This window comes from Mirounga angustirostris, unplaced genomic scaffold (genome assembly GCF_029215605.1).
Source record: "Mirounga angustirostris isolate CCGP_5_RB_7025 unplaced genomic scaffold, mMirAng1.0.hap1 SCAF_14, whole genome shotgun sequence".
NCBI lineage: Eukaryota > Metazoa > Chordata > Mammalia > Carnivora > Phocidae > Mirounga > Mirounga angustirostris.
This window is the reverse complement of record NW_026991722.1, coordinates 52,044,082-52,070,665: the sequence shown is the minus strand read 5'-3', so window position 1 is coordinate 52,070,665 and position 26,584 is coordinate 52,044,082. Positions and strand designations below refer to the sequence as shown.

The following is a 26,584-nucleotide window of genomic DNA, read 5'->3' as shown; positions in this document are numbered from 1 at the left end:
CAACAAAAGGTAAATATGTAAGGTAATGAATGTGTCAATTAACTAGAGGGAAGGAATCCTGTTTAAAGGAAAACCAGAATACAGTTCGATATTTAATATATATCAATGTAAAATGTACAAGAACAAAAGATCAAGACAGTAAATGGCATGGATATTATTGCTGTGATGTACTAATATTGTATGTGAAGTGAATAATATTACTTGGGATAGACTATGACAAATTAAAGATATATTTTGAATCCTAAAATTATCAGTAGAACAAGAGTAACAACTAATAATCCAACAAAGGAAAGAAATAAAATAGAATTACACACAAAATACTCAATTTGAAATAAGAGAAAAAAAAAACAGGAACAAGCATAGCAATAATTGCAGTAAATATAATTGGTCTAAATACCCCAATTAAAAGGCAGAGATTGTGAAATTTTAAGACATAACTATATGCTGCCTAATATAAAGTGACAATAGGTTAAAAAGTTAGAAAAAGAGTTAGCATCTTAACACTAATGTAAAGAAAGCTGGAGTAGCTATATTAACATCAAACAAAGTAGATAGAAGATTATCACCAAGATATGAAGAATAAAACAAATACATGGGTAAATTAAATAGACCACACTTCTCCTCTTGAGTTTTTAAAATTAGACTGCTGAAATCAAAATAACACTATTTGATGTGGTTCCCAATGTATATAGAGGTAATACTTAAGAAAACTAAATTATAGGGCACCTGGGTGGCTCAGTTGGTTAAGCATCTGCCTTTGGCTCAGGTCATGATCCCAGGATCCTGGGATCAAGCGCCGTATCAGGTTTCTTGCTCAGCCAGGAGTCTGCTTCTCCCTCTCCCTCTGCCCTGTCTGCCCACTCTCCCTGCCCCAACCTCCCTCATGCTAATAAATGAAAAAAATCTTAAAAAAAAAACAAAAAACCTGAATTATAAAGGGGAGAGAGTTAAGGAATTGACATAATTTGGTAATATTTCATTTTCAATTCACTTTAAGTGGTAAAATATCTTCACTAGTAGAATATAATGTTTTGTCTATATACAGAATTCCCTAGAGTGATCGCTAAAAAAAAAATATATATATATATACTCAAAATCACCTTATAAAGAAAATAGTAAAATATGGAATAGTAAAATATGTTCAAGTAATCTATACAAAGGTCAGAAAAATGAAAAATAAAGGGAATAAATAAGTTATAACATGACATACTTAAGTCCCAATATATCAATAATTACAGTAAACATAATGCAAATACACTAAATAAAATTGGGAGAGTGACCCATAAAAAAAGTGACTCAACTATATATTGTTTACAAGAAACTCATTTCAAATATAATGATACAAGTAGGTTAAAAGAAAATGGATGAGGGGCGCCTGGGTGGCTCAGTTGTTGAGCTTCTGCCTTCAGGTTGGGTCGTGATCCCAGAGTCCTGGGATCGAGCCCTGCATCCGGCTCCCTGCTCCACAGGAAGCCTGCTTCTCCCTCTCCCACTCCCCCTGCTTAAAAAAAACAAAAAAACAAAAAAAACATGAGAAAAGACATACCAGGCAAACATGAATGAAAAGAATGGCTGACGAGTATCACAGAAAATACACTTCAGAGCAAGAAAATTACCAGGGACAGAAGAGTATTATTACATAATGATAAAAGGATGCACTTACCAAGAATGCATAAAAATTCTGTGTATACACAAAATAACACAAGTTCAAAATATAAAAAGCAAAAATCCAGAGAACTGAAAAAAGAAATAAACAAACCTGCAAATAAGTGGGGAACTTCAATATCCCTATCTTAGTCACCATCACACAGAAAACCAGCAAGGATATAAAAAAACTAAATAATATCATCAACCAATGGAATCAAACTGACATTTACAGAACACTCCTCCCAACAACAGCAGAATACAGATTCTTTTCAAGAACACATAGAAAATTCCCCAAAACAGATCATATTCTGGAGCACAAAACAAATCTTGACAAATTTAAAAGAGTATATATAGAGTATGTTCTCTGACAATAAAACCAAACTAAACATCAATATAAAGACAAGAGGAAAATATGTTAAGAACACTTGGAAACTGAATAACACATTCCTAAAACAATCTATGGATCAAAGAACAAGTTGCAAAGGAAATAAAAAATACACCAAACTGTAGGAATATGAATATATAGCATTATCAAAACTTGGGATGTAGTGAAAGTAGTTCTTAAAAGAGTATTTATAGGGGCGCCTGGGTGGCTCAATTGGTTAAGTGTCTAACTCTTGATTTGGGCTCCAGTCATATCTAAGGGTTGTGAAATCAAGCCCTATGTCAGGTTCCACAAGTGGGCATGGAGCTTGCTTAAGATTCTCTCTCTTTCCCTCCCTCTCCCTCTGTCCCTCCCCTACCTCCCTCTCCAAAAAAATAATGAGAGAAAAAGAAAATTTATAGCACAAAATATTCATCTTAGATTATTGATCTGAGACTTGTCTAAGATTCTACAGCTCAAGATGCTACAAAAAAAAAAAAAAAGGAAAATAAATCTAAAGCAAGGACATAAAGAGCAGGAAATCAAAGAATTTGAAAACAGAAAAAGAATTTGAAACCAGAAAAAAAAATTTATCAAAGCAAACATTGTTTCTTTGAAAGCATTACCAACAACTATATGCTAATAAACTTGAAAATTTAATGAAATGGACTAACACTCCAAGTAAAGTATAATTTACCAAAACTAAGTCAATAGTAATAGCATATTCTTATAACTCTATGAACAAAATCAAAGTAATAGTTAAAAATTCCTTATACATGGGCGCCTGGGTGGCTCAGTCGTTAAGGGTCTGCCTTCGGCTCAGGTCATGATCTCAGGGTCCTGGGATCGAGCCCCGCATCAGGCTCCCTGCTCTGCAGGAAGCCTGCTTCTCCCTCTCCCACTCCCCCGCTTGTGCTCCCTCTCTCGCTATGTCTCTGTCAAATAAATAAATATCTTAAAAAAATTCCTTCTGCAAGAAGCTTAACAGACCCAAATGGCTTCCAAAGTGAGTTTTAAAACTCAAACTTTAAAAAAAACACCCAAACTTTCATAAGTGATGGATGTATGAATAAACAAATATAATCTCTCTAGAAAACAATTTGCTAGGGCACCTTGGTGGCTTAGTCAGTTAAGCATCTGACTTAGGCTCAGGTCATGATCCTGAAGTCCCAGGATCAAGCCCCACATCGGGCTCCCTGCTCGGCAGGGAGTCTGCTTCTCCCTCTCCCTCTGTTCCTACCCCACCCCATCTCGTGCACTCTCTCTTGCTCACCCACTCTCTCTCAAATAAATAAAATTTAAAACAACAACAATTTGACATTACCTTGTATATTGGAACTTTCATCTTTACAACCCACAAGTTCCCTTCTAGGTACCTAAGAACTTATGTAGATTTGGACTAACAAACATACATAACACCGTATAACAGCACACACACACACGCACACACAATTATACAACTTATAAGACAGTACTAATCATAATGCTAAATGTGGTAGGGGAAGCCAAATGCCCACTGAATGGAGCATGGATATAGTATGATTTCTTTTAAATATACACAAAAGAGTATTTTACGGTTATGAAAAAAAATAAACTACAGACCCACACAAAGTTGAAATCTTAGTAACCTAATATTAAGTGAAAATACAAGGCCGTTGTAGAACTACAAATAGTATGATTATCGTTTGCAGCATCAGAAAATAAGCAAAATTAGATTTTTTAAAAATAGGGAAATAGGGAAGCCTGGGTGGTTCAGTCGGTTGAGTGTCTGCCTTTGGCTCAGGTCATAATCCCACAGTACTGGGACAGAGTCCAGCATCGGGCTTCTTGCTCAGCGAGGAGCCTGCTTCTCCCTCTGCCACTCCCCCTGCTTGTGTGTTTTCTCTCTGACAAATAAATAAATAAAATCTTAAAAAAATATAAGGAAATAAAAACAATTCAAGATAGTGATTAGCTTTGATGGGGGGAGAAAACAAGGGAGGAGCACACAGATGTATGTTACAGAAAATGTGCTACTTACTGGTTTGGGTGGTAAATTCTGGTTACTCAGCTAACTAAATTTTTCAATAAATAAACCTTAAAAAATATAATGCCTGAATTGATGAACTGTTATAAACCAAAAATTATAATTAATCAAATTCTATGAACCTAGTGTCTATTAAGAAAAATAAGAAGTAAATGGGTTTAGGGCACCTGGCTGAACCACACAACTCTTGTTCTTGAGGTTGTGTGTTCAAGCTCCAAATTGGGTGTAGAGATAACTTAAAAATAAATTAAAAAAAAAAAAAAAGTAAATGGGTTCTAAGACTTTAATTACTATGCAATACTTCTAGGAAATAGGCTCAAAATACCCGACCCCAAATACTATCTTAAAACATCTATGGGAAGTATACAAAAGTTTAGAGAGAGAGGAGCTCAGAGATAAAACAACACACACATACTTAAATATATTCAAAACTAAGAAATTCTGTTCAATGATAAGGAATGGACAAAGTCACCAGTAAGTAAGTCTCCCTTTCAAACCAAACCATCCATGCAAACCTAACCTAGGCAAAAACCCTATCATGGCAAATAAGGCTGAGAATACAAATTTCCAGTAGGTTTCAGACTTCTGTAATTAAGTCCAGAAAATTTCCTGTACTCACACTCAAGGGTTATATAAATACCCCTCATGAAGGTAAGGAAAAGAGGAAGATAATCTAAGACGTCAAGATAAATCTTGCACTGTAGAAGCAATCCTCTGGAGAATTTAGAAAGTCACCTGCCTCAGAAATAAATTCACATCACAGTCCAAAAGAATTTCAAAAAACATCTCAATCATATACTTGATACAATGAAAAATGACACTGTATCTTTCTGAAATAAGAGTATTCCATTAGAAGAGAGAAACAAAATCTGAAAAGAAACAAATCACAAAAGGTGTTGAAAGTAAGAAAAAGAAACAGGAAGTGTAATCAAATTAGTAAAAGAAAATGAAAACAATGTAAGTGGTTGCCAGGAAACAGGGTAGAGTGACTACATATGTATATTTATATCTCACTGTCTCAAACCTACCAAAGGGAATAACCCCACAATAAAAGCTTTCCTCCAACAAACTGACAAATGGCCACAGATCCCTATTAGAGCTTCTGGAATAAATCTGTGTGACACAACAAAAATAACCAAATTAAAGTAGGAAGTCTAAATGTTACATACTCATTCTCTGAATTCAAATAACACAAATATCAAGGTAAACGAAAGCTCATCTTAATTCGCAGAAATATTAATTGCTAAGCAAGTTGAAAGTGCAGAAAGTAGCACTAATCCAACATACATCTGAATTATAACCACCCAGCAGACCTGTCATACTTCTTCCTTCTACAAAATAATTAAATGAACACACAGTATTACAATTATGTTCTAGGTATCTAATTTAACTTCTAAGGCAATGATTATAACAGAGCCTAAGTGATGATGAGCACATTTTCTAGATTCATGTAATGTTCTACATGTTGAGAGGTTTGGATAACACAGGTGAACGTGTATGTCAAAAATCAGTTAAGAGAGCGAGCACTTCCATAAAGGTAGAGTAAGGACCTATGAAAACCCGTTCACTGATAAAACCAATGACACCATCTGAAAACATTGTCAAAATCAACATTTTCAGAACTCTTAAGTGTTAACCAAAGGCTTGGAACAATCCAAGGAGTATTTATTCAAGATACCAGCTGAATCTCAGAACAGTGAGCTCTGTGATGTTTTAACATGCCCTATCCCATTTTCTTTTTTTTTTTTTTTAAAGATTTTATTTATTTATTCGAGACAGAGAGAATGAGAGACAGAGAGCATGAGAGGGAGGAGGGTCAGAGGGAGAAGCAGACTCCCTGCCGAGCAGGGAGCCCGATGCGGGACTCGATCCCGGGACTCCAGGATCATGACCTGAGCCAAAGGCAGTCGCTTAACCAACTGAGCCACCCAGGCGCCCTGCCCTATCCCATTTTCTTCTCACCAGCTTCACAGAAGCCTTGAAAACTGACAGCCCTGCAATCATGGTGAAAACCAGCCACCCCGGCAGGAGTCACTGGAGTGAATTTGGAGTTCCCTCAAAGCCCCTGTCATTATTAGATTTCTCTGCCAATCCCGAGGAACCTCCACCTGCAGGCTTTGTCTTTACTTGACCTAACTCAGAACTTGCTCTCTGTGAACCACTTTTTCTGGTGGGTCATTTGTCAAAAACAATCAGTGGCGGGGCGCCTGGGTGGCTCAGTTAGTTAAATGACTGCCTTCGGCTCGGGTCATGATCCCAGAGTCCTGGGATCGAGTCCCACATCGGGCTCCTGGCTCAGCGGGGAGCCTGCTTCTCCCTCTGACCCTCTCTCCTCTCATGCTCTCTCTCTCTCTCTCTCTCAAATAAATAAATAAATAAAATCTTAAAAAAAAAATCAGTGGCAATTGTTTATGATCACAGCTGACTAAGGCAATGAAAACAATCAAGAGAAAATAAGAATCTGGCCAAAAACTTACTAGGAAAAGCTGGAGAATGAGAGGTCCATAGTGGTTTATAAAAGCTCCAGCACTGGCTTAAGGGGAGGAAAGACGGCAGATGAACAGGAGACCTCGTTTCATATGGTCCCTTGAATTTAGCTAGATAACTATCAAATCATTCTGAACACCTATGAATTCAACCTCAGATATAAGAAAAGAATTGCTGAAACTCTACCAATAGAAAAGCAACCACTTTTTGCAAGGTAGTTAGTACAGAGAAGTGAATCTGAGGGGATATAGCTGAAGATAAATGGCAGGGGGAGGGAGCCTCCATAAGCCAGCTACCAGAAAGTGATTTGCCCCAGAGCACAAAATCGGAACCTTTAGAAATCTGCTCCAGTGAGAGACATCCCTGCCTGAAAGGTGCTCAGGTGGTGAAGTGGGGCAGAATTCTAGGTGGGACAGTGTGGTCTCAGGATCCCCAGGGTCACAGAAAGAATGGGGGTGCCTGAGCCGGCAGTTTCCAAGCACTGGAGGAGGGAAACTGGTTTCATTCAGCAAGGCTGGAAGGGGGCTCTCAGCTTGGTTTGCCATAAACTGTGCACAGCAGCATGACCCAGCAACAGCTCTCCCTGAGGAGGCCCCGCAGAGGGCAGAACCGTGGCGACGGTGGCTTATCCCTGAGGGTTTACTGAAAAGGGGGGACCAGAATCCTTCAGCTCTGGGGCTAGAGTAGAACACGGCCATTTTTATTTTCATCCTCTCAAGAGGCACAGAAAACCTTCAGGAAACAAAAGCCACACAGAGCAATGAGAAGCAGCTTACACTGAGCCAGGCCCCGTGGCAAGGGGCAGTACAACTCCACCCAAGCAAAGACACCTGAGAATCAGCCCAACAGGCCCCTCCCCCAGAAGACCAGCTGGAACAACAGGTGAACACCAAGTTTACAAAGCATACAGGCCTGCAAAACTCCAGCACTAGGGGAAAACAGTATATAGAATTCGAGGTTTTTTCTCATGATTCGTTTATCTTTCAGTATAAAATTTTTTTTTCCTATTCAACTAGTTTCTCATTTTATCAACTGTTTTTAAGTCTTTTTTTAACTTTCATTTTTCACATTTACATTTTATAGATATAATCTTCATTTTTTGGCTTCCTTTCACTGTATTCAATTTTATTTTTGTATACATATAAGTTTTTCTTTCTTTACAATTTTGGGATTTAGTGTCTTCTAACAAACAGATCAAATACACCCAGGACCAAGTGGATCACCATGGACAAAAACCTGGGAGATTATATTCTCTCTTCCCCAACTCCCTTTTCTTTCCTTTCCTTTTCTTTTTGGTTTCTGAACTCTTTGGATTTGTCTAGTATGTATTTTGCTTGGGTCATGGTTGACATATTTGATTTTGTTCTCTTGTTCATCTATTCTTCTTTGGGCAATATGACGAAAAAGAGGAGTTTCTAAAAAGAAGTAATACTCTCTGCCACATATCTAATGGATATATATAAGTAAAATGTCACAGATGGAATTCAGGAAAACGATTATGAAGTTACCAGCTGGGCTTGAAAAAAAAGCATAAAGACACTAGAGAATCTCTTAGTGCAGAAATAAAATCTAATCGGGCTGAAATTTAAAATGCTTTAACTGAGATGCAGTCTAAACTGGATGCTCTAACAGCTGGGGTAAATCAGGCAGAAGAGAGAGTAAGTGACACAGAAGACAAGTTGATGGAAAGGAAGGAAGCTGAGAAAAAGAGAAAAATGACAAATGAACCATGAGGGGAGGCTTCGAGAAATCAACAATACCATAAAGCAAAACAATATTAGAATTATTGGGGTCCCTGAGGAAGAAGAAAAGGGAGGGCAGAAGGTATATTAGAGGAAATCATAGGTAGGAACTTCCCTAATCTGGGGAAGGAAACAGGCATTCAAGTCCAAAGGTAGAGAGGACCCCTTTCAAAAATCAATAAAAACAGATCAACACCCTGACATATGAGTGAAGCTTGCAAATTTCAATGATAAAAAGAAAATCTTGAAAGCAGCTTGGGACAAGAGGTCCTTAACCTACAAGAGTAAAAACATAAGGCTGGCAGCAGACCTATCCACAGAGACCTGGCAAGCCAGAAAGGGCTGGCATGATATATTCAGGGTACTAAATGAGAAAAACATGCAGCCAAGAATATTTTATCGACCAAGGTTGTCATTCAGAATGGAAGAAGAGATAAAGAGCTTCCAGGACAAATAGAAATTAAAAGACTTTGTGACCACTAAACCAGCCCTGCAAGAAATATTAAGGGGGATCCTGTAAGCGAAGACAGAGCCCAAAAGTAACATAGACCAGAAAGAAACAGACAGTCTACAGAAACAGGGACTTTACAGGTTAATACAATGGCACTAAATTCTTATCTTTCAATCATTACTCTGAATGTAAATGGGGTAAATGCTCCAATCAAAAGACAGAGAGTATCAGATTGGATAAAAAAGCAAGACCCATCCATATGCTATCTACAAGAGACTCATTTTAGACCCAAAGACACCTCCAGATTGACAGTGAGGGGATGGAGAACCATATATCATGATAATGGACATCAAAAGAAAGCTGGGTAGCAATCTTCATATCAGACAAATTAGATTTTAAACCAAAGACTGTAGTAAGGGATGAAGAGGGACACTATAGCATGCTTAAAGGGTCTATCCAACAAGAAGATCTAACACATATAAATTTTTATGCTCCTAACTGGGAGCAGCCAATTATATAAACCAATTAATAACCGAATTAAAGAAACACACTGGGGCACCTAGGTGGTTCAGTCGTTAAGCGTCTGCCTTCAACTCAGGTCATGATCCCAGGGTCTTGGGACCGAGCTCCACATTGGGCTCCTCGCTCAGCAGGAAGCCTACTTCTCCCTCTCCCACTCCCCCTGCTTGTGTTCCCTCTACGCTATCTCTCTCTCTCTCTCTGTCAAAAAATAAATAAAATCTTTAAAAAAGATGAAAAAGAAACACTGATAATAATACAATAATAGTAGGGGACTCCCAACACCCCATTCACAGTAATGGACAGATTATCTAAGCAGAAGATCAATAAGGAAACAAGGGCTCTCAATGACACACTGGACCAGATGGACTTCACAGATACATACAGAGCCTTCCATCCTAAAGTAATAGAATACACATTCTTTGTGAGTGTACATGGAATATTCTCCAGAATGGATAACATACTGGGTCCCAAATCAGGTCTCAACCAATACCAAAAGACTGGGATTATTCCCTGCATATTTTCAGACCACAATGCTTTGAAACTTGAACTCAATCACAAGAAACATATAAACTACCAAAACTGAAACTGGAAGAAATAGAAAACCTGAACAGATCCATAACCAGAAAGGAAATTAGAGCAGTAATCAAAAATCTCCCAAAAAACAACAAAGAGTCCAGGGCCAGATGGCTTCCCAGGGGAATTCTACCAAACATTTAAAAGAACTAATACCTATTCTTCTGAAGCTGTTTCAAAAAACGGAAATGGGGGGCGCCTGGGTGGCTCAGTCGTTAAGCGTCTGCCTTCGGCTCAGGTCATGGTCCCAGGGTCCTGGGATAGAGCCACGCATCAGGCTCCCTGCTCCGCGGGAAGCCTGCTTCTCCCTCTCCCACTCCCCCTGCTTGTGTTCCCTCTCTCACTGTGTCTCTCTCTGCCAAATAAATAAATAAAATCTTTAAAAAAAAAAAAAAAAGGAAATGGAAGGAAAACTTCCAAACTCATTCTATGAAGAGAGCATTACCTCGATCCCCAAACCAGACAAAGGTCCCATCAAAAAGGAGAATTACAGACCAATATCCCTGATGAACATGGATGCCAAAATTCTCAACAAGATACTAGCCAATAGGATCCAACAGTACATTAAAAGGATTATTCACCACTACCAAGTGGGATTTATTCCTGGGCTTCAAGGGGGGTTCAATATTCGCAAATCAATCAGCATGATAGATCACATTAATAAAAGAAAGAACAAGAACCATATGATCCTCTTAATTGATGCAGAAAATCCATTTGACAAAATACAGCATCCTTTCTTGTTTAAAACTCTCCACAGTGTAGGGATAGAGGGAACATACCTCAATATCATAAAAGCCATCTACAAAAAGCCCACAACGAATTATCGTTGTCAATGGGGAAAAACTGGGCTTTCGCCCTAAGGTCAGAAACACGACAGCAATGCCCTCTCTCACCACTGTTGTTCAACATAGTACTGAAAGTCCTAGCCTCAGCAGTCAGACAACAAAAAGAAATAAATGGCATTCAAATTGGCAAAGAAATCGTCAAACTCTCTCTCTTCACAGATGACATACTTGATGTGGAAAAAACCCCAGAAGACTCCACCCCCAAATTGCTAGAACTCATACAGGAATTCAGCAATGTGGCAGTATATAAAATCAATGCACAGGAATCAGTTACACTTCTATATACTAACAAAGAGACAGAAGAAAGAGAAATTAAGGTATTGATCCCATTTACAACTGCACCAAAACCCATAAAATACCTAGGAATAAACCTAACCAAAGAGGTAAAGGATCTGTACTCTAAATAAACTACAGAACACACAGGGGCGCCTGGGTGACTCAGTCGGTTAAGCGTCTGCCTTCAGCTCAGGTCATGATCCCAGTGTCCTGGGATCAAGTCCTGCATTGGGCTCCTTGCTCAGCAGGGAGACTGCTTCTCCCTCTGCCATGCTTGTGCTCACTCGCTCTGACAAATAAATAAAATCTTAAAAAAACCAAAAAAACCCCACAATGAGATACCACCTCACACCAGTCAGAATGGCTAAAATTAACAACTCAGGAAACAATACATGTTGACAAGGGCGTGGAGAAAGGGAACCCTCCTACACAGTTGGTGGGAATGCAGCCACTCTGGAAAACAGTATGGAGGTTCCTCAAGAAGTTAAAAATAGAGCTACCCTACAACCCAGCAATTGCACTACTAGATATTTACCCCAAAGATACAAATGTAGTGATCCAAAGGGGCACCTGTACCCCAATGTTCACAGCAGCTATGTCCACAATAGCCAAACTGTGGAAAGAGCCGAGATTTCCATTGACAGATAAGTGAATAAAGAAGATGTGGTACATATATACAATGGAATATTACTCAGCCATTAGAAAGGATGACCACTTACCATTTACATCGAGGTGGATGGAACTGGAGGGTATTATGCTGAGCGAAATAAGTCAATCAAAGACAATTCTCATATGGTTTCACTCATATGTGGAATGTAAGAAACAGTGCAGAAAATCACAGGGGAAGGGAGGGAAAACTGAAAGGGAAGTCATCAGAGAGGGAGAAAAACCATGGGAGACTCTTAACTATAGGAAACTGAGGGTTGTTGGAGTGAAGGGGGTGGGAGGAATGGGGTAATTGTGTGATGGGCATTAAGGAGGGCACGTGATGTGATGATCACTGGGCATTATATGCAACTGACAAATTACTGAACACTACATGTGAAACTAATGATGTACTATATGTTGGCTAATTGAACTTAAAAGAATAAAAATAAAATAAAAGCTGCAGCATATTCATGAGAATAGAAAAGGTCACACTCACATGCAGGACTATATACATGCTCAAGAAAGCATTCAAAGGCCCTAATCTCTCATTTCTGGCTGACTTTGAGGTTCTGTGCAAGCAAGAAATGAAGACTAAGGCAGAGTTGTAAACTTCCTGCCAGAACATTAAAAACATACTCCAATATGGAAACAGATATGCATCCCTTGACAAAGCTGGGAAGACTTAATGGCTCCAGACATTTAGGGAAATGTCCAATCATTACCTGACCACTAAGCTACACAGAGATTTCAGTGCAACACAAGATAAAGAATACAGATGCTACAGGAGTGCCTGGATGGCTCAGTTGGTTAAGTGTCTGCCTTCAGCTCAGGTCATGATCCCAGGGTCCTGAGATCAAGCCCCACATCAAGCTCCCAGTCTGCTTCTCCCTCTCATTCTGCCCCTCCCCCACTCATGCATGCTTTCTCTAATAAAAAAAAATCTTAAAAAAAAATACTGATGTTACAAAATTAGTTTAGAGGGGTAAGTACACAACAACAAAAAACAGAAGCAACAAACAAGCCCTGGGTAGAGGGATGAATCTGATTCCCAGAGCTGCCACACTATATAAACTGTCTTATTCTCAACAACAACAAAAAATGAGCCATGACAAAAATATTAAAGTACAGCCCACACACAGGAAAAATAGCAGTAAGTATAAATTGTCTCAGAGAAAGCCCAGACACTGGACTTACTAGACAAAAATTTAAATCAGGTATTTTATAATGTGTTCAATGAACAGAAATCATGAAGTAAATAATGAAGTATGAGAACAGTGTTTCATTAAATAGAGCACAAGAGATAGAATAAAAAAAAAAAAAAAGAACCAAATGAAAGTTCTGCAATTTAAAGAAACAATAACTGAAAGGAAAAATTCAGTTAAGTGGCTCATGAGTAGATCTGATTTGGCAGAAGAAAGAATCAGTGAACTTAAAAAGCAGGTCAATTGAAAGTACTCAGTCTGAGGAACAAAAAGAAAAAAGAATGAAGAAAAATGAACAGAACCTCAGAGTCCTACAGGACACCATTAAGCATATCAGTATATGAATAGGAGCCATAGAAGGAGAGAAGATAAAGATTATTTGAAGAAATAGCCAAAAACTTCCCCAAATGTGATGAAAAACAATCTACAAATCCAAAAAGTTCACCCACCAAGTAGAATGAACTCAAAAAGACCCAAACCTAGACACATCAGTATCAAACTATTAAAAGCCAGACAAAAAGAATCTTGGGGGCGCCTGGGTGGCTCAGTCGTTAAGCGTCTGCCTTCGGCTCAGGTCATGGACCCAGGGTCCTGGGATCGAGCCCCACATCGGGCTCCCTGCTCGGCAGGAAGCCTGCTTCTCCCTCTCCCACTCCTGCTGCTTGTGTTCCCTCTCTCGCTGTATCTCTCTGTGTCAAATAAATAAAAAAAAAAATCTTTAAAAAAAAAAAAAAAAGAATCTTGAAGGCAGACAGACAGAAGAGATTAGTCACACACAAGGGATACTCAGAAAGATTAACAGCTGATTCTTCATCAGAAACCGTGGAACCAGAGGCAGTAGGCTAACCTATTCAAAGTGTTAAAAAAGAAAAAAACCTATCAACCTTCAAAAATGAAGGAGATAAGGTTAAGACATTCCCAGATAAACAAAAACTGAAGGAATCTGTTGTTAGATGTGCCCAAAATAGTTACTAAAGACCATCCTTTTTACAATTCTTCTGATTTAAAACTGCATAAAGCCGTAACTATAAAACTATGTTGATGCAGTTACAATGTATAAAGATGTCATTTATATAAAAATAATAAAATGAAGGAGTGGGAGGGGAATGAAACCACACAGGAGCAAAGTTTTTGTATATTACTTACAGTAAACTGGCATTAATCCAAACTGGATTGTAAGAGGTTAATTTCTAATCTCTAGAAAAACAACTAAAAATTAGACTAACAACTATTTAAAGTATATTAGTGATTAGTAAGTGAGGAAGAGGGCGAGGGGACACAGAAATAACTACAGTGGGTAAAGGTTTCTATTGGAGTGATGAAAATGTTCTGCAATCAGTGGTGATGGCTGCACAACCTTATGACTATATTCAAAGCTACTGAACTGTACATTTTAATATGGTGAATTTTATGGTATATGAATTTTATGTCCATAAAAAATAAATTCAAAGAAGATTAGCTTATGACAGATGTGAGCATTTCACTGTGGTAAATTTTACCTCAAAACAACAACAACAACAAAGATAATGGTATCAATGCTTTAAGCATTAGGAGAAAGTTTACAGATATCTGTACTTTCTTTTGAATTAAAAAAAAAAAAAACCTGAACTGAAGATTAGTAGGATAGATAGATATGTGGGAAAGCAATGGTCAATGGTAGAAAGCAGGTATGAGTATCTGGGTTTTCACGGTAGAACTTCAACTTTCCTGTAAGTTCAAAATGTTCATAAAATGTTGAGGAAAAGAACAGTGCTGAGGAAACATTCAGATCCAGGTTGTGGACCTTTCTGTAACTAGCGTGATCTCCACAAAAAAACATTATCATTAAAGACACAAATGTGACACATTATTGTAGACTAAAGGAATCCAGAGAGACATGACAAATGGGGAAAAACCTGAATGTGGACATTATATATTTTGAATCAATGATAAATTTCTTGGGTGTGACAGTAGTATTATGGTTATGAGAATGTCCTTGTGAAGGAGATACATGCTACAGTATTTGGTAGTAAAATGTCATAAAGAATGTTAACTTACTTTCAAATGATTAGGAAGAGAATGTGTACATGCATCTAAAGAGAAGATAACAAATGTGACAAAATGTTAACTAATCAATCTAGGTGAAGGATGCATGCTTGCTAATATTGCTCTTTCAACTTGTTTAACTTTTTCAAAATAAAAAGGGTAGGAAGAAGGGTAGTACCAAGGTGAGAGTTATAAAGAATACTGGCAAATCAAAACTCTCACTTCATCTCCCTCTATTCTCCCCTTCCTATACCACACTTGTCTCCTTCCACTGTCCCAAACAAAACAAGCTGATCATAATTTCAGTGTGTCTTTGCTGGTGTTCTTTCTACTTGGAGTACTCTTCCCCCAGATCTCCGATCGGCTGTTTTCTTCTAATCATTCAAACCTCAACTTAAATGCAAACTCAAAGAGGCCCTCATCTACCTTAAGAGCTGCCCATCATCAGGTTCTAACATACTACCTGATATTTTCTTAACAGCAGTAATCTATACTTACAAATTTTTTTGTGTTTACTTGTTTTTCTCTCTACAACATAAGAGATGGGCCAAGAGAGTCAGCTGTTTTCTACTTTTAGGCTGTCCTCCTTTTCTTCCATAGCCTGTATCCTATGACATCCACCCTTGTATCCAGTAAAAACTTAACTGGAAACAATAAAGCAGCTGATAATTTTTTCTACAGGAGAAGCTAGGGGAGTGAGGGGGAACATCTGAAGTTAACAGAAATCAGAGTGGGTAGGTCAAGGGACTGATACTAGACTCAAAGATGGTATGAGTATAAAATAGCTACAACAGCTGATGGTTTTACTAATGTAATACCTAAAAACCTAGGACAAAAGCCAACAACAGGTACCTTTTTATCAAAAATCAAACAAAATTTCCCTAACATTTAAGTTTAAAAGTTTATGTTGTGCTAAGACCTAGAGAAAAATCAGAGTCCATGTTCCATGAATACAGTTAAGATTTACTCTAACACTATAGATTCTACTTCCTTCTCTTCCATTTGATTTAAATAAATTTTTTCTAATCTTTTTGGCAATCTACCACCTAACAGTTCTATTGCATGCTAAATTCTATCCTTAGGCTATAAAAAACAGTGTTCTTTGCCTTCTCTGTGGATATTTTATAAATCCTTGAAGTGGCATGTACTCGTGAATATAATGAAAAAGAACGGCTGTAGAAAAGTCTGAGGCTAAGAATAAGAAAGTAGCAACTAAAATGATAGCTTATATAGCTTATATTTACTGATTGCTTACTATAGGCCAGACTCTTTCCTGAGGATTTTACACAATGTACTAACTCATTTGGTTCTCACAAAACCTTATGAGGTATTTATCCACATTTTACAGATATGTAAACTGAAACTCAGAGAAGCAAAATACCTTGACGAATGTCATACAACTAATTAAGGCTAGATTCAAACCAGGCCAAATGATTTCAGAGCCCTTCTTCATTATATTGCCTCTCACCATGACACTGTCTTTACAAATGTGATAAAAATTCTGCAGGTGCTGAAATTTCAGAAAGGCAAATGGGCTAACTATATTAGTTTTTAACATTGTTAAAATTCTTAAATTTGGGTGAATCTCCTTGATGTAACAAAGAGCAAACCAGGACATGAACAAGTATTACTTAATAAGAATACCAACAGATTCTTCCCAAGTATGTTACCTGAAGTACACGACATAGCTAAAAAGAGCAAAAGACTTGTGGGTCATAGCTCTAAGTAGAATTCAGTTAATATCCCAAAGACTTAAACCTTTATATCCCTGACAATTTCTACTATATTTTGTTTCCCCTACGGCATTCTCATTCAGAGTATTTCTACAAGCATATTCTGATACAAAACTCCTGACTAGACTCTATTCCCTAACAGCTATGAATATTTTATAAAGCAGAGCCCCGATGAGCGTCTGGGTGTCTCAGTCAGTTGAGTGCCCAACTCTTGACTTTGGCTCAGGTCAGTCTCAGGGTTATGGGATCAAGCCCTGTGTCAGGCTCTGCACTCAGGAGGGAGTCAGCTTGTCCCTCTCCCTCTGCTCCTCCCCTCTACTCTCTCTCTCAAATAAATAAAATCTTTTCTTTTTTTTAAAGATTTTTGTTTATTTATTTGAGAGAGAGAGAGCACAAGCAAGGGGAGGGGCAGAAGGAGAGGGAGAAGCAGACTCCCTGCTGAGCAGGGAGCATGATGCAAGGCTTGATCCCAGGACCCCGAGATCATGACCTAAGCCGAAGGCAGATGCTTAACTGAGCCACCCATGTGCCCCTCAAATAAATAAAATCTTTAAAAAAAAAAAAAAAGAAAAAGAAAAAAGAAAAAGCAGAGCCCTGAAAGCAGAGCAACAATGAGCTCAACAGAACAAATGTGGTTCATTAGATGCTTTGCAAGTGTCATCAGGTGATTGCTAAAGCTTAGTTTAAAACCATCCTCCTGGGGCGCCTGGGTGGCTCAGTCAGTTAAGCATCTGCCTTTGGCTCAGGTCATGATCCCGGGGTCCTGGGATCGAGCCCCACATCGGGCTTCCTGCTCAGCGGAGAGCCTACTTCTCCCTCTGCCCCTCACCCCACTCATGCTCTCTCTCCCCCTCTCTCAAATACATAAAAGCTTTAAAAAATAAGTAAATAAAACCATTCTACTGCTTTAGAGGCCACACAGCTCTCATCAAACTTTAGTAAGGAAAGGGGGAAGTTCCAAAGTATTTAAGACATCGTAATAACTCCTACATATCTTAGAAAATGCAAAAAGAATTCTGCAGTGGAAGGGCTTAATGTTATGTAGTTTTCACTATTTCTAAGCATTGATAATAAAAAATTATATAAAAAAATCTAAGTATATATGCTGATAACATACACACTGATAATGTCAAAAGCTCCAATGTACCATGTATAACTAAAGAACTATTAGAGTTCTTATCCTTATTAAAATTCCCAGCTACCCATCAAAAAAGTGAATAAGGTTTTCTAACCTTTCAAAGTCACCTTGCCTTGTAAATTTTGACAACCTATACACGGCCCAGTTGTTAAGCTGTTTAGAGGTCATTCCTCTTCCATTATCTATCACTGCAACGGCAGGTTTTCCTTGTGTTTCATCAAAAAGCTATGAAATAAGTTCAAAAAGACAGGAAAAGTCAAATCAATATAAAAATATAAAAAGTTAAACATTAAAGAATTTAAATGGGCTCACTCATACACTGCTGGTAGAAGTGTAAATGTATTACAACTTATTAAAAGGTAAGGTCAGCTGTATAAATCAAAAAGGCCTTAGAATTCTTCATGTCCTTTAATCCAGAAATTCCATTTCTCAGAATTTAGCTTAAGGAACTAACTAGAGACATGTAAAGACCTATAAGGATGTTCATGCCAGCATTATTTACAATGGCAAAAATATAGAAAAAAATCTAAATCTTCAGTTAATAGACTACCTAATTTATAATATAACCAATAAGTGAAATAGTAGCAATGGAACATTATACTGCAGAATATTCGTGATACGGCAAATGGCTACAATGTACTGTCAAGGGAAAGTAGAAGATCACAAAAAAACAAAATGTACACTATGATCACACATACAGGTATACATATATGCATAGAAAAAAGAGCACATAAAAATTTTAACAATGAAGAGACATCAGATAATTATTTCTACTTTTAGTTTATCTTTATTTTCTAATTTTTCTACAATGAACTTGTAATATTTTTATAACGGGAAAAGTTAAATTTCTTTATAGTATTATTTTCTTACCAATTTGATCTGTATTCTTCTAATACCAGTGTTTCTAGACGTAGCAGACAATGAATTGTCAATTAATTCTGCAAGAGCAAATGCTGGAAGAGAATGAGAAGACATTACTGCTTAACTTTTCCCTCCCAAATACTTCATTTAAAAGTTCAAAGTAGAAGAAACTCTGAAGTACCTTAAGCCATCACTTTTATTTTCCAAAGAGCTAGAATTAAAGTATTATCCTGATCCTAATGATAATAATACATAATAAAGGCATCATCACCAATCACCACCAGCATTAAAAAGCAGTCATCAACCAGTACTTGTTAGGCACTATACGGCATGAATCAGCCAGCCATGATTCCTGGCTTCAAGGAGTTTATAATCTAAAGACAGACATACAGACATAGGAGACAAACAGAAGACCATAACCATAAAATCAAACACTAGTTTATGGTATGTAATACATCATGCACAAGTCAAAAGTAAACACATTTAGAGACGGGGCGCGGGTTGCAAATATAAAGCAACTATAAAAGGTCTATTAAGAATATTTAGATATAGAAATCTTATGATTAACAGCAACTTATCAAATGGCAGAACGTGTCTAACTGACACAGAACTGCTAATTATTTCCTACTACATGACCAACTTGATATTCAACTTATCACTGGCTCAGTATTATTAACGAGCATTCTTTCTTCAAGGTCACTACTCAAACTATTTCCCGCTTTTATTTCCTTAATTAAAAAAGGGGAACACACCAAATTTATGTCTCTTACTACCACTGAAGTGCAACCCAACTAACACTGTAATTAATCCACAGAGTAGCACCCCAGCAAGCATTCCACACTCTGAACACCAACAGGATGGCCATGTTTATAAACTAGAAAGAAGTTACCACAAATCGGATATAAGGATCTGGCCAATGGTATTAAGTCTAGAAAACAGAGAAGGAACACTGTAGGAAATGGGAGGCAAAAAAGAGGTAAGAGAAATTTGGAGGGAAGAAATGATTAGAATTTGGTATCTGCTTAGATATAAAATTACAAAAAAGAAAGAAATCAATCCAAGATGGTTTTGAGTCTTTGACCAAATAGGATAGTCATATTTCTCATAAAGGGAAAATTTAGAGGGGAAGAAAGAAAACACTCTGTTTTCGATGCGATGCCCTACCACTCTATCAAAGCTCAATGAGTAGAGGTGTTCATAGGGAGCGAGAAGAGATACCAGGCTTCAGAGGATACAAACAGCCAGAGGTAAGGATTTCTGCTTCACTGATAGAATAGTTAAGATTTGGATCACCTCATTAAGAGAAAAGTATAAAAAAAAAAAAAAGTAGCATGACTTGAAGAGATATCCACCATTTGGTTAAGAATAACCAAAAGCAGCACTAATGGCAAATGAAACAAAAGCAGGGAAAGACCTAGGAATGTACTAAAATCACAGTAATCAAAGCAAGAGCTTAAACAGGGAGATTTTCTGCTTGTTCATGCAATGACAGCAGGAATGAAAACTAGTACAACCAATCTGGAAGGTAATCAACATATATCAAAAGTCTTAAAAATGAATGTACTTACTGACTCCATGATTACACATTTAGAAATCTATCCCCAGAGAAAGAAGTAAAGATTCATTCAATATGCAAATATTTAAACACTTACTATTTTCAGGCATTATTCCAGGAACAGAACAAAACAGATAAGAGTCCTATTCTTGTGGAGTTAACATTCTAGTTAGAAAGATGGAAAAATGATGAGAAAGATGGAAAATGAAATATAATCATAATCAACAATTCCTTAGCATGTTAGACAGTGGTAGATGTGATGGAGAAAAGAAAGAGCAGAAAAAAAGAGATCAAATAACAGTAAAGTCACAGAGGGAACACAGTTGCAATCTTAAATAGGGTGATCAAGGTTAATTTCTGTTGAGAAGGTAACAGATAAACAAGACTTGAAAGAGGTGAGGGAATGAGACAGGGGCTATCTGGGCAAAGAGGCAGAGGACCCTAAGCTGAGTATACAGCTGGTATTGGAGTGAAAAAGCAAAAAGGAAGAGTTGCAGAAACAAAGGCAGAGAGCAAGCAAAGCAGAGCTACAAAGGCCATATAATTATAAAGACTTCGGCTTTTATTCTCAGTGAAACGGGGAGCCATCAGTGTTTTCAGTAGAAAAGTGAACATCTGACTTCTCAAACCTTATGTGGACAGGCAAGAAAAGAGAGATAAATTAAGAGTCCACTATATAATCTAGGTGATGATTCCTCAAGATCAGGTTTTATTAACAGACGTGGTAAGAAATGGTCATTTCTATATAAATACTGAAGATAGTGCCAATCGGTTTTTCTTACAAACTGAAAGGTGTGAGACAAAAAAGAATCAATTTGATTTTTGGCCTAAGCAACTGAAAGAACAGAGCAATAATCAATTTGGGAAAATTATGTGTAGTTAGGATTCAGTGAACAGCTTAGGGTTCCCATCTTAAGATATGCGAGTGGAGATACCACACGGCAGTTGGACAGACAAAATTGGAATTCAGGCGGTAAGTCTGGCATTATTTTCAATATTTGACTAAAAATTACTTCTGGGGCACCTAGATGACTCAGTTAAGCACCTGATTTTTTATTTTGGCTGATGTCATGATCTCAGGGTCATGAGATAAGCCTCGTGTCTGGCTCCATGGTGAGCGTGGAGTCTGCTTGAGATTCTCTCTCGCTCTCTTACCCTCTGCCCCTTCCCCCACTCACACACTCTAAGTGGATAAATAAATTCTTTAAAAAAAAAAAAAAATTACCATCTCTACCACCTCCATTGAAGAGTCACTGCCGTAACAATGGTATTTAGAACCATGACATTGGACAAGATCACTGAGGAAGTAAGAGAAGATAAGGGACCAAGGACTAAGCTGTGAGGCACTTCAATATTAAGAAGGTTGAGAAGGGAGGTCAATTATAACTCAATTAAAAAAAAAAAGAAAAAGATGGGAAGAGAAGAGCAGAAAGAAGGCAGCCAGTGAGGTAGAGACAAAACCGGAGTATGGTTTCTCAAAAGCCAAGTGAAGATTATTTTATCAAGGAAGAAAAGTGATAAATTGTGTCAATACCTTGAGTAAAAGGGAACTGAAAGCTGATCACTGGATTTAGCCACCGGTGACCCTCAAAGAGTAAGTACAAGAGAATGAATAAGAGAGAATGGGAAAAGGAGCACCACTGCTGTTAGTAAATACAGTCAACTCTTTGGAGGAGTTTTGCTGTAAACAGGAGCAAAAAGCTGGTGAAAGAAGAGTATGATGTTTTTAAGATGAGAGAAATAAGATAGGAGCTTTCTTGTGTATAAGGAACAATATCAGAGGTAATAAGTAGACTGGTTAGGAGTTCAAGCTCCATAATTCCTCTGCTAGGGTTCAAATCCTGGCCCCAACCCTTAACTACCAGGGTGGACTTTGTCAAGCTACCTAAAATCTCTTAGCCTCAAGTTTCTTCTGCAAAGTAGGGTCATTAGTAACATTATTTACCACATTGGATTAAGGATTAAATGAGATAATGTTCATAAAGAACTTGGCATGGTGCCTGGCACAGCAGCTGATAATAATACCACTAGTCTTATGGTGAGGATGTATACAACGATTTAGACAAAAGAATATTCAGTCATGTGTAACAATAAAAAAGACTGAAAACAAATGTCTAAAAGAACATTGTTAAAAGAAATTTGTTATATAAATACTATGTAAACACTAAAAACAAATACACATGGACTAAAGATGTTCATTTTATTTTAAACAAAAAAGTAAGTTAAAGAAGTATGCTCCACATAAAACCAATAAAAAAGAAAAAATATATAAAAAGGTCTGAAATGATAAATACCAAAGTATAAGTGGTGGTCCTATCTAGCTGGAAGAGATATGATGTTCTTTATGTCCTTTCTGCTTATCTACGTCTTCTAATTTCCTACCAACTATAATGCATACACCGTTAAGAAAAAATATTTTTAGTAAGGAAGTTTATAATGAACATCTAAGTAGTATTAAACACTTTGGCAGGGTCCAGACAGAAAAGACTCTCTAAGGGGCGCCTGGGTGGCTCAGCTGGTTAAGCGGCTGCCTTCGGCTCAGGTCATGATCCCATGGTCCTGGGATCGAGCCACACATCGGGCTCCTTGCTCGCCGGAGAGCCTGCTTCTCCCTCTCCCTCTGCCTGCCTGCCGTTCCCCCTGCTTGTGCTCTATCTCTCTCTGTGTGCCAAATAAATAAAATCTTCAAAAAAAAATAGAAAAGACTCTCTAAATCAAGTTATTTGTAAAGATCACTAGCAAACAGTCCAAAGGTAGGATAAAAACTTATGAGAAGTAAAGGTGGAAAGAAATAATAAAGAAATGGAGACCAGAACACAAACCACTTACTTGTGTAGTTCAGCTATACAAATTTGCAAGGTAAGAAAAATATTTTCTCAACTGGGAGACATCTACAGGAGGCCAGGAAGAATAGATCAGAGTACACAGGAGATGGAAAGATAGGTAGGTACATTTCTTATGAGTTAAAATGCAATGAATTATAATAGATTAGTTTTAAAGGAGAGGTATCTTTACTCTGAAGATGACTTAGATAGAAAAAGAAACATTGTGATGAAGAGGCTGAAGTAAGGAAGTTCACAATGACTGGTCATAATCTTCTAATTAAAGTAGAAAGAATTTTTAAACAGTGAAGGAATATAACATGTGGTCAAGGGATAAAAGAGAGTAATAGTTTGTCGAAATTAGTATAAATGTAATACTTACGCAAAGGATTTTGTCCTTCACTTGCGTAATATTCATACATGCCACTTTTAACCAGTGTGTCATAGTGAGGTAGGAAGTCAATTCGTTCTTTTGTAGCTGTTAGTAGTAACTGATTGACTGACTGTAGCAGGTATAGAGTGACTCCATCTTTAACAGTGTCATCTGTAATTAAGAAGTAATATCTTAAGCACTACACTAGCATCAGAAACACAATGGATTTATAATTTTAAATATGCAAATTGTATCTATAAGATATCTTTAAAGATGATACAGGCAAACCCTAGAACAATGGATCTATCTATAAATTCAGTTGTGTTTTATTAAGGATAGTACAGTGGAACAGGCCCAAATACTTCCACTCACCTGAAACACTCAATTCTTAACAAGTTAAACTATCACAGGAAATCAGATGAGGAACTGCATTAGAGTGGCGTTAACATGAACGGAGAAGTAGGATTAAACTCAAAAGGAATCATGCATGAAAACCTGCAATGTCCTGGAATCTAATTAGATAAAAAAATATAATGGAAGAATCCAAGTTCCTGAGAATCAACTTCTTGAGGGCCCACGTAAAAAAAATGTGTCCAGGTGATGCACAACATCTCATCTTCTGCAGCCGTAACTGATAACTACATTTCTATAATCTTGTTTTAAAAATATGACCTCAGGGGCGCCTGGGTGGCTCGGTTGGTTAAGCGACTGCCCTCGGCTCAGGTCATGATCCTGGAGTCCCTGGATCGAGTCCCGCATCGGGCTCCCTGCTCAGCAAGGAGCCTGCTTCTCCCTCTAACCCTACCCCCTCTCATGTACTCTCTCTCTCTCATTCTCGCTCTCTCAAATAAATAAATAAATCTTTAAAAAATAAATAAATAAATAAAAATAAAAATAAAAATATGACCTCGGGGCACCTGGGTGGCTCAGTCTGTTAAGCATCTGACTTGATTTCAGCTCAGGTCACGATCTCAGGGTGGTGAGATCGAGCCCCAAGTCAGGCTCTATGCACTCTGTGGAAAGTCTGCTGGAGATTCTCTCCTCCCCCCACCTGAACTTGTGAACTCTCTAAAATAAATAAATAAATCTTAAAAAAAAGAAAAAAGAAAAAAAACATGCTCTCTGCACAAACTGCACACATATTTCCCCCTCCATCCCAAGAAAGTAACCAAAATTGTCAATAGTTTTAGATACTTATCTGTATAAGGAAATAGTTACTGCCCTATGAGGTACTAGAACATATTAAATATAAAGGCATCAATTAAACACTGCTTACCAAAATTATCACAGGTAATTTCTTTCCTACTTGTTGTTGTAATAACAAATTTCTCTTCAGGTGAAATGCCAAGTGTCTATCCAAAATAATAGGAATAAAATCAATTATTACACAAAGGAAATAAATATGCCATTCAAGTTTATAAGAATGCAAATATTGATAGTATATCATAATTTTATAACAATTACTACACTTACCTAAAAAATCTAAGTCTCGATACTTTAAAATTTTTTCTTTGCATAATTAAGCACAACTCTATTAATTACCCATTTGCTTAACAAGGTTGTCTTTTCTGCTACTTGCATATAAGCCACCTAAGAACATGATGATTAGGTGGAACATTTTCTAAAAGGTTTTAATATGAACAGGACCTCCTAGGCCAAAGGCATGCTATTTCACATCAATACATAAGTAAACTTATTTGGAGCAAATCATTAACACTTCTGTTCATATAGATTAAATATTTAAATATGTAAAAACAAAATAATATTTTATAACACTAAGATAAGGACAGCCATGCTATGCAGGATTTTCTGTATTAAAGAATTTTTTATCTGTTATGACCCCTTCCAACAGAGTAACTCTTAAAAATTAAGGCAAATTATAAATTATGAAAGGGAATTGCAACAGGATACAGAGTTAGCATCCTTAGAAAACAAAAAGCCTTCATAAAACAAGATGAAGATCAACAAAGAGAAAGAGCAAAAAGTGATGATCAAAAGGAGAAAATACAAATGAATGTCCAATGAACACAAAAAAACTGAAATTTTACAACTAATCAAAAAATGAGAATTAGAAAAGAGTTAACGTTTTCATTAAAATTTTATAGATCTTTAAAAGACATACACTCTTTCTAAAATTAAACAACAATGTACAGGTAAGTGAAAAGACCAACTTCTGCTTCAGGTAATGATGGACTAATCTTAGACCAGCCTTACCACCAAAGACAACTAAAAGAAATCTAGACTAATGATACCTGAATCTTCAATAGCTATACTAAACCTTATTGGTTCCCACTGAAACTAATTAAGGCACCAACTCCTAACTCTGAACACTAATTGAAGAGAAAGAATAAAGCATTTATCCTGCTTTTTTGTACCAACTACAGTTAGAGGTAACCAAATGGTTCTACTTTGATGAGGCAAAGCTGTTCTTTAGAGAACTCTAGCTAATAAAAGTAAGAGGAATGGCAATCAGAGTACCACCATCAATAGATGAACCATCAGCTCAAACTTTTATTATGAAGGAATCCAGCTGAAACTACCAGAATCCCACTAATATGACCTTAGCATTGCTAAGGGTGGGAGAAATATCTATTTATTACATGCTTCTTGATATGATAGGACATAAAATACCAGCACCACCTATGAAGTATTCTTTGCCTCCATACCTCAAAGAAGTTGAACCTAAATTTTGTTTATAAACCTTTAAAAATAACTTGTTTACAGGCTATATGGAGCTAGAACAAGTTACACCATAAAGGAGCAAAGACAATCCAGAATGTGCAATATTAAAGAAAAACCTAGGGGCGCCTGGGTGGCCCAGTCGTTAAGCATCTGCCTTTGGCTCAGGTCATGATCCCAGGGTTCTGGGATCGAGCCCCGCATCGGGCTCCCTGTTCAGCAGGAAGTCTGCTTCTCCCTCTCCCATCCCCCTGCTTGTGTTCCCTCTCTCACTGTCCTCTGTCATATAAATAAATAAAATCTTAAAAAAAAAACAAAAACCTACTTGATTTCTTCAACAAGCCAATGTCAGGAAAAATAAAGAGACTGGAAAAGAGGGTTTTGCTTAAATGCTCTCAATTTTAAAAGAATTAAGACACATAAAAAAACCAAATTCAACATTTGAGGACCCAGTTGGAATCCTGATTTAAATACATTAAAAAGACATTTTGAGACAGGTATCTGAATATGGACTAAGCTATTATATAATATTTTAAGATGTTAATTTTGATGGTATGATCACAGAAATGCATGTGAAATATACAGGAGCAAAGTGAATCAAGAACCAAAAAGACA

The 26,584-nt window shown here is 37.2% G+C and overlaps 1 protein-coding gene across 2 annotated transcripts in view; it reads right to left on the bottom strand.

Moving 5' to 3' along the window:
* The window catches only part of SMCHD1 (structural maintenance of chromosomes flexible hinge domain containing 1), a 139,266-nt gene that overhangs the window by 105,882 nt on the left and 6,800 nt on the right, over positions 1 to 26,584 (bottom strand). Inside the window, exons 2-5 of one of the 2 annotated variants that reach the window (XM_064577866.1) lie at positions 24,567 to 24,642; positions 23,300 to 23,461; positions 18,550 to 18,632; positions 17,774 to 17,904 (exon numbers count right to left, since the gene is read on the bottom strand). In XM_064577866.1, coding sequence (XP_064433936.1) covers positions 17,774 to 17,904; positions 18,550 to 18,632; positions 23,300 to 23,461; positions 24,567 to 24,642 — 452 coding nt within the window. Of the gene's footprint in view, positions 1 to 17,773; positions 17,905 to 18,549; positions 18,633 to 18,721; positions 19,549 to 23,299; positions 23,462 to 24,566; positions 24,643 to 26,584 lie in introns of those variants that run through there. The other variant, XM_064577867.1, reaches the window with a different exon arrangement.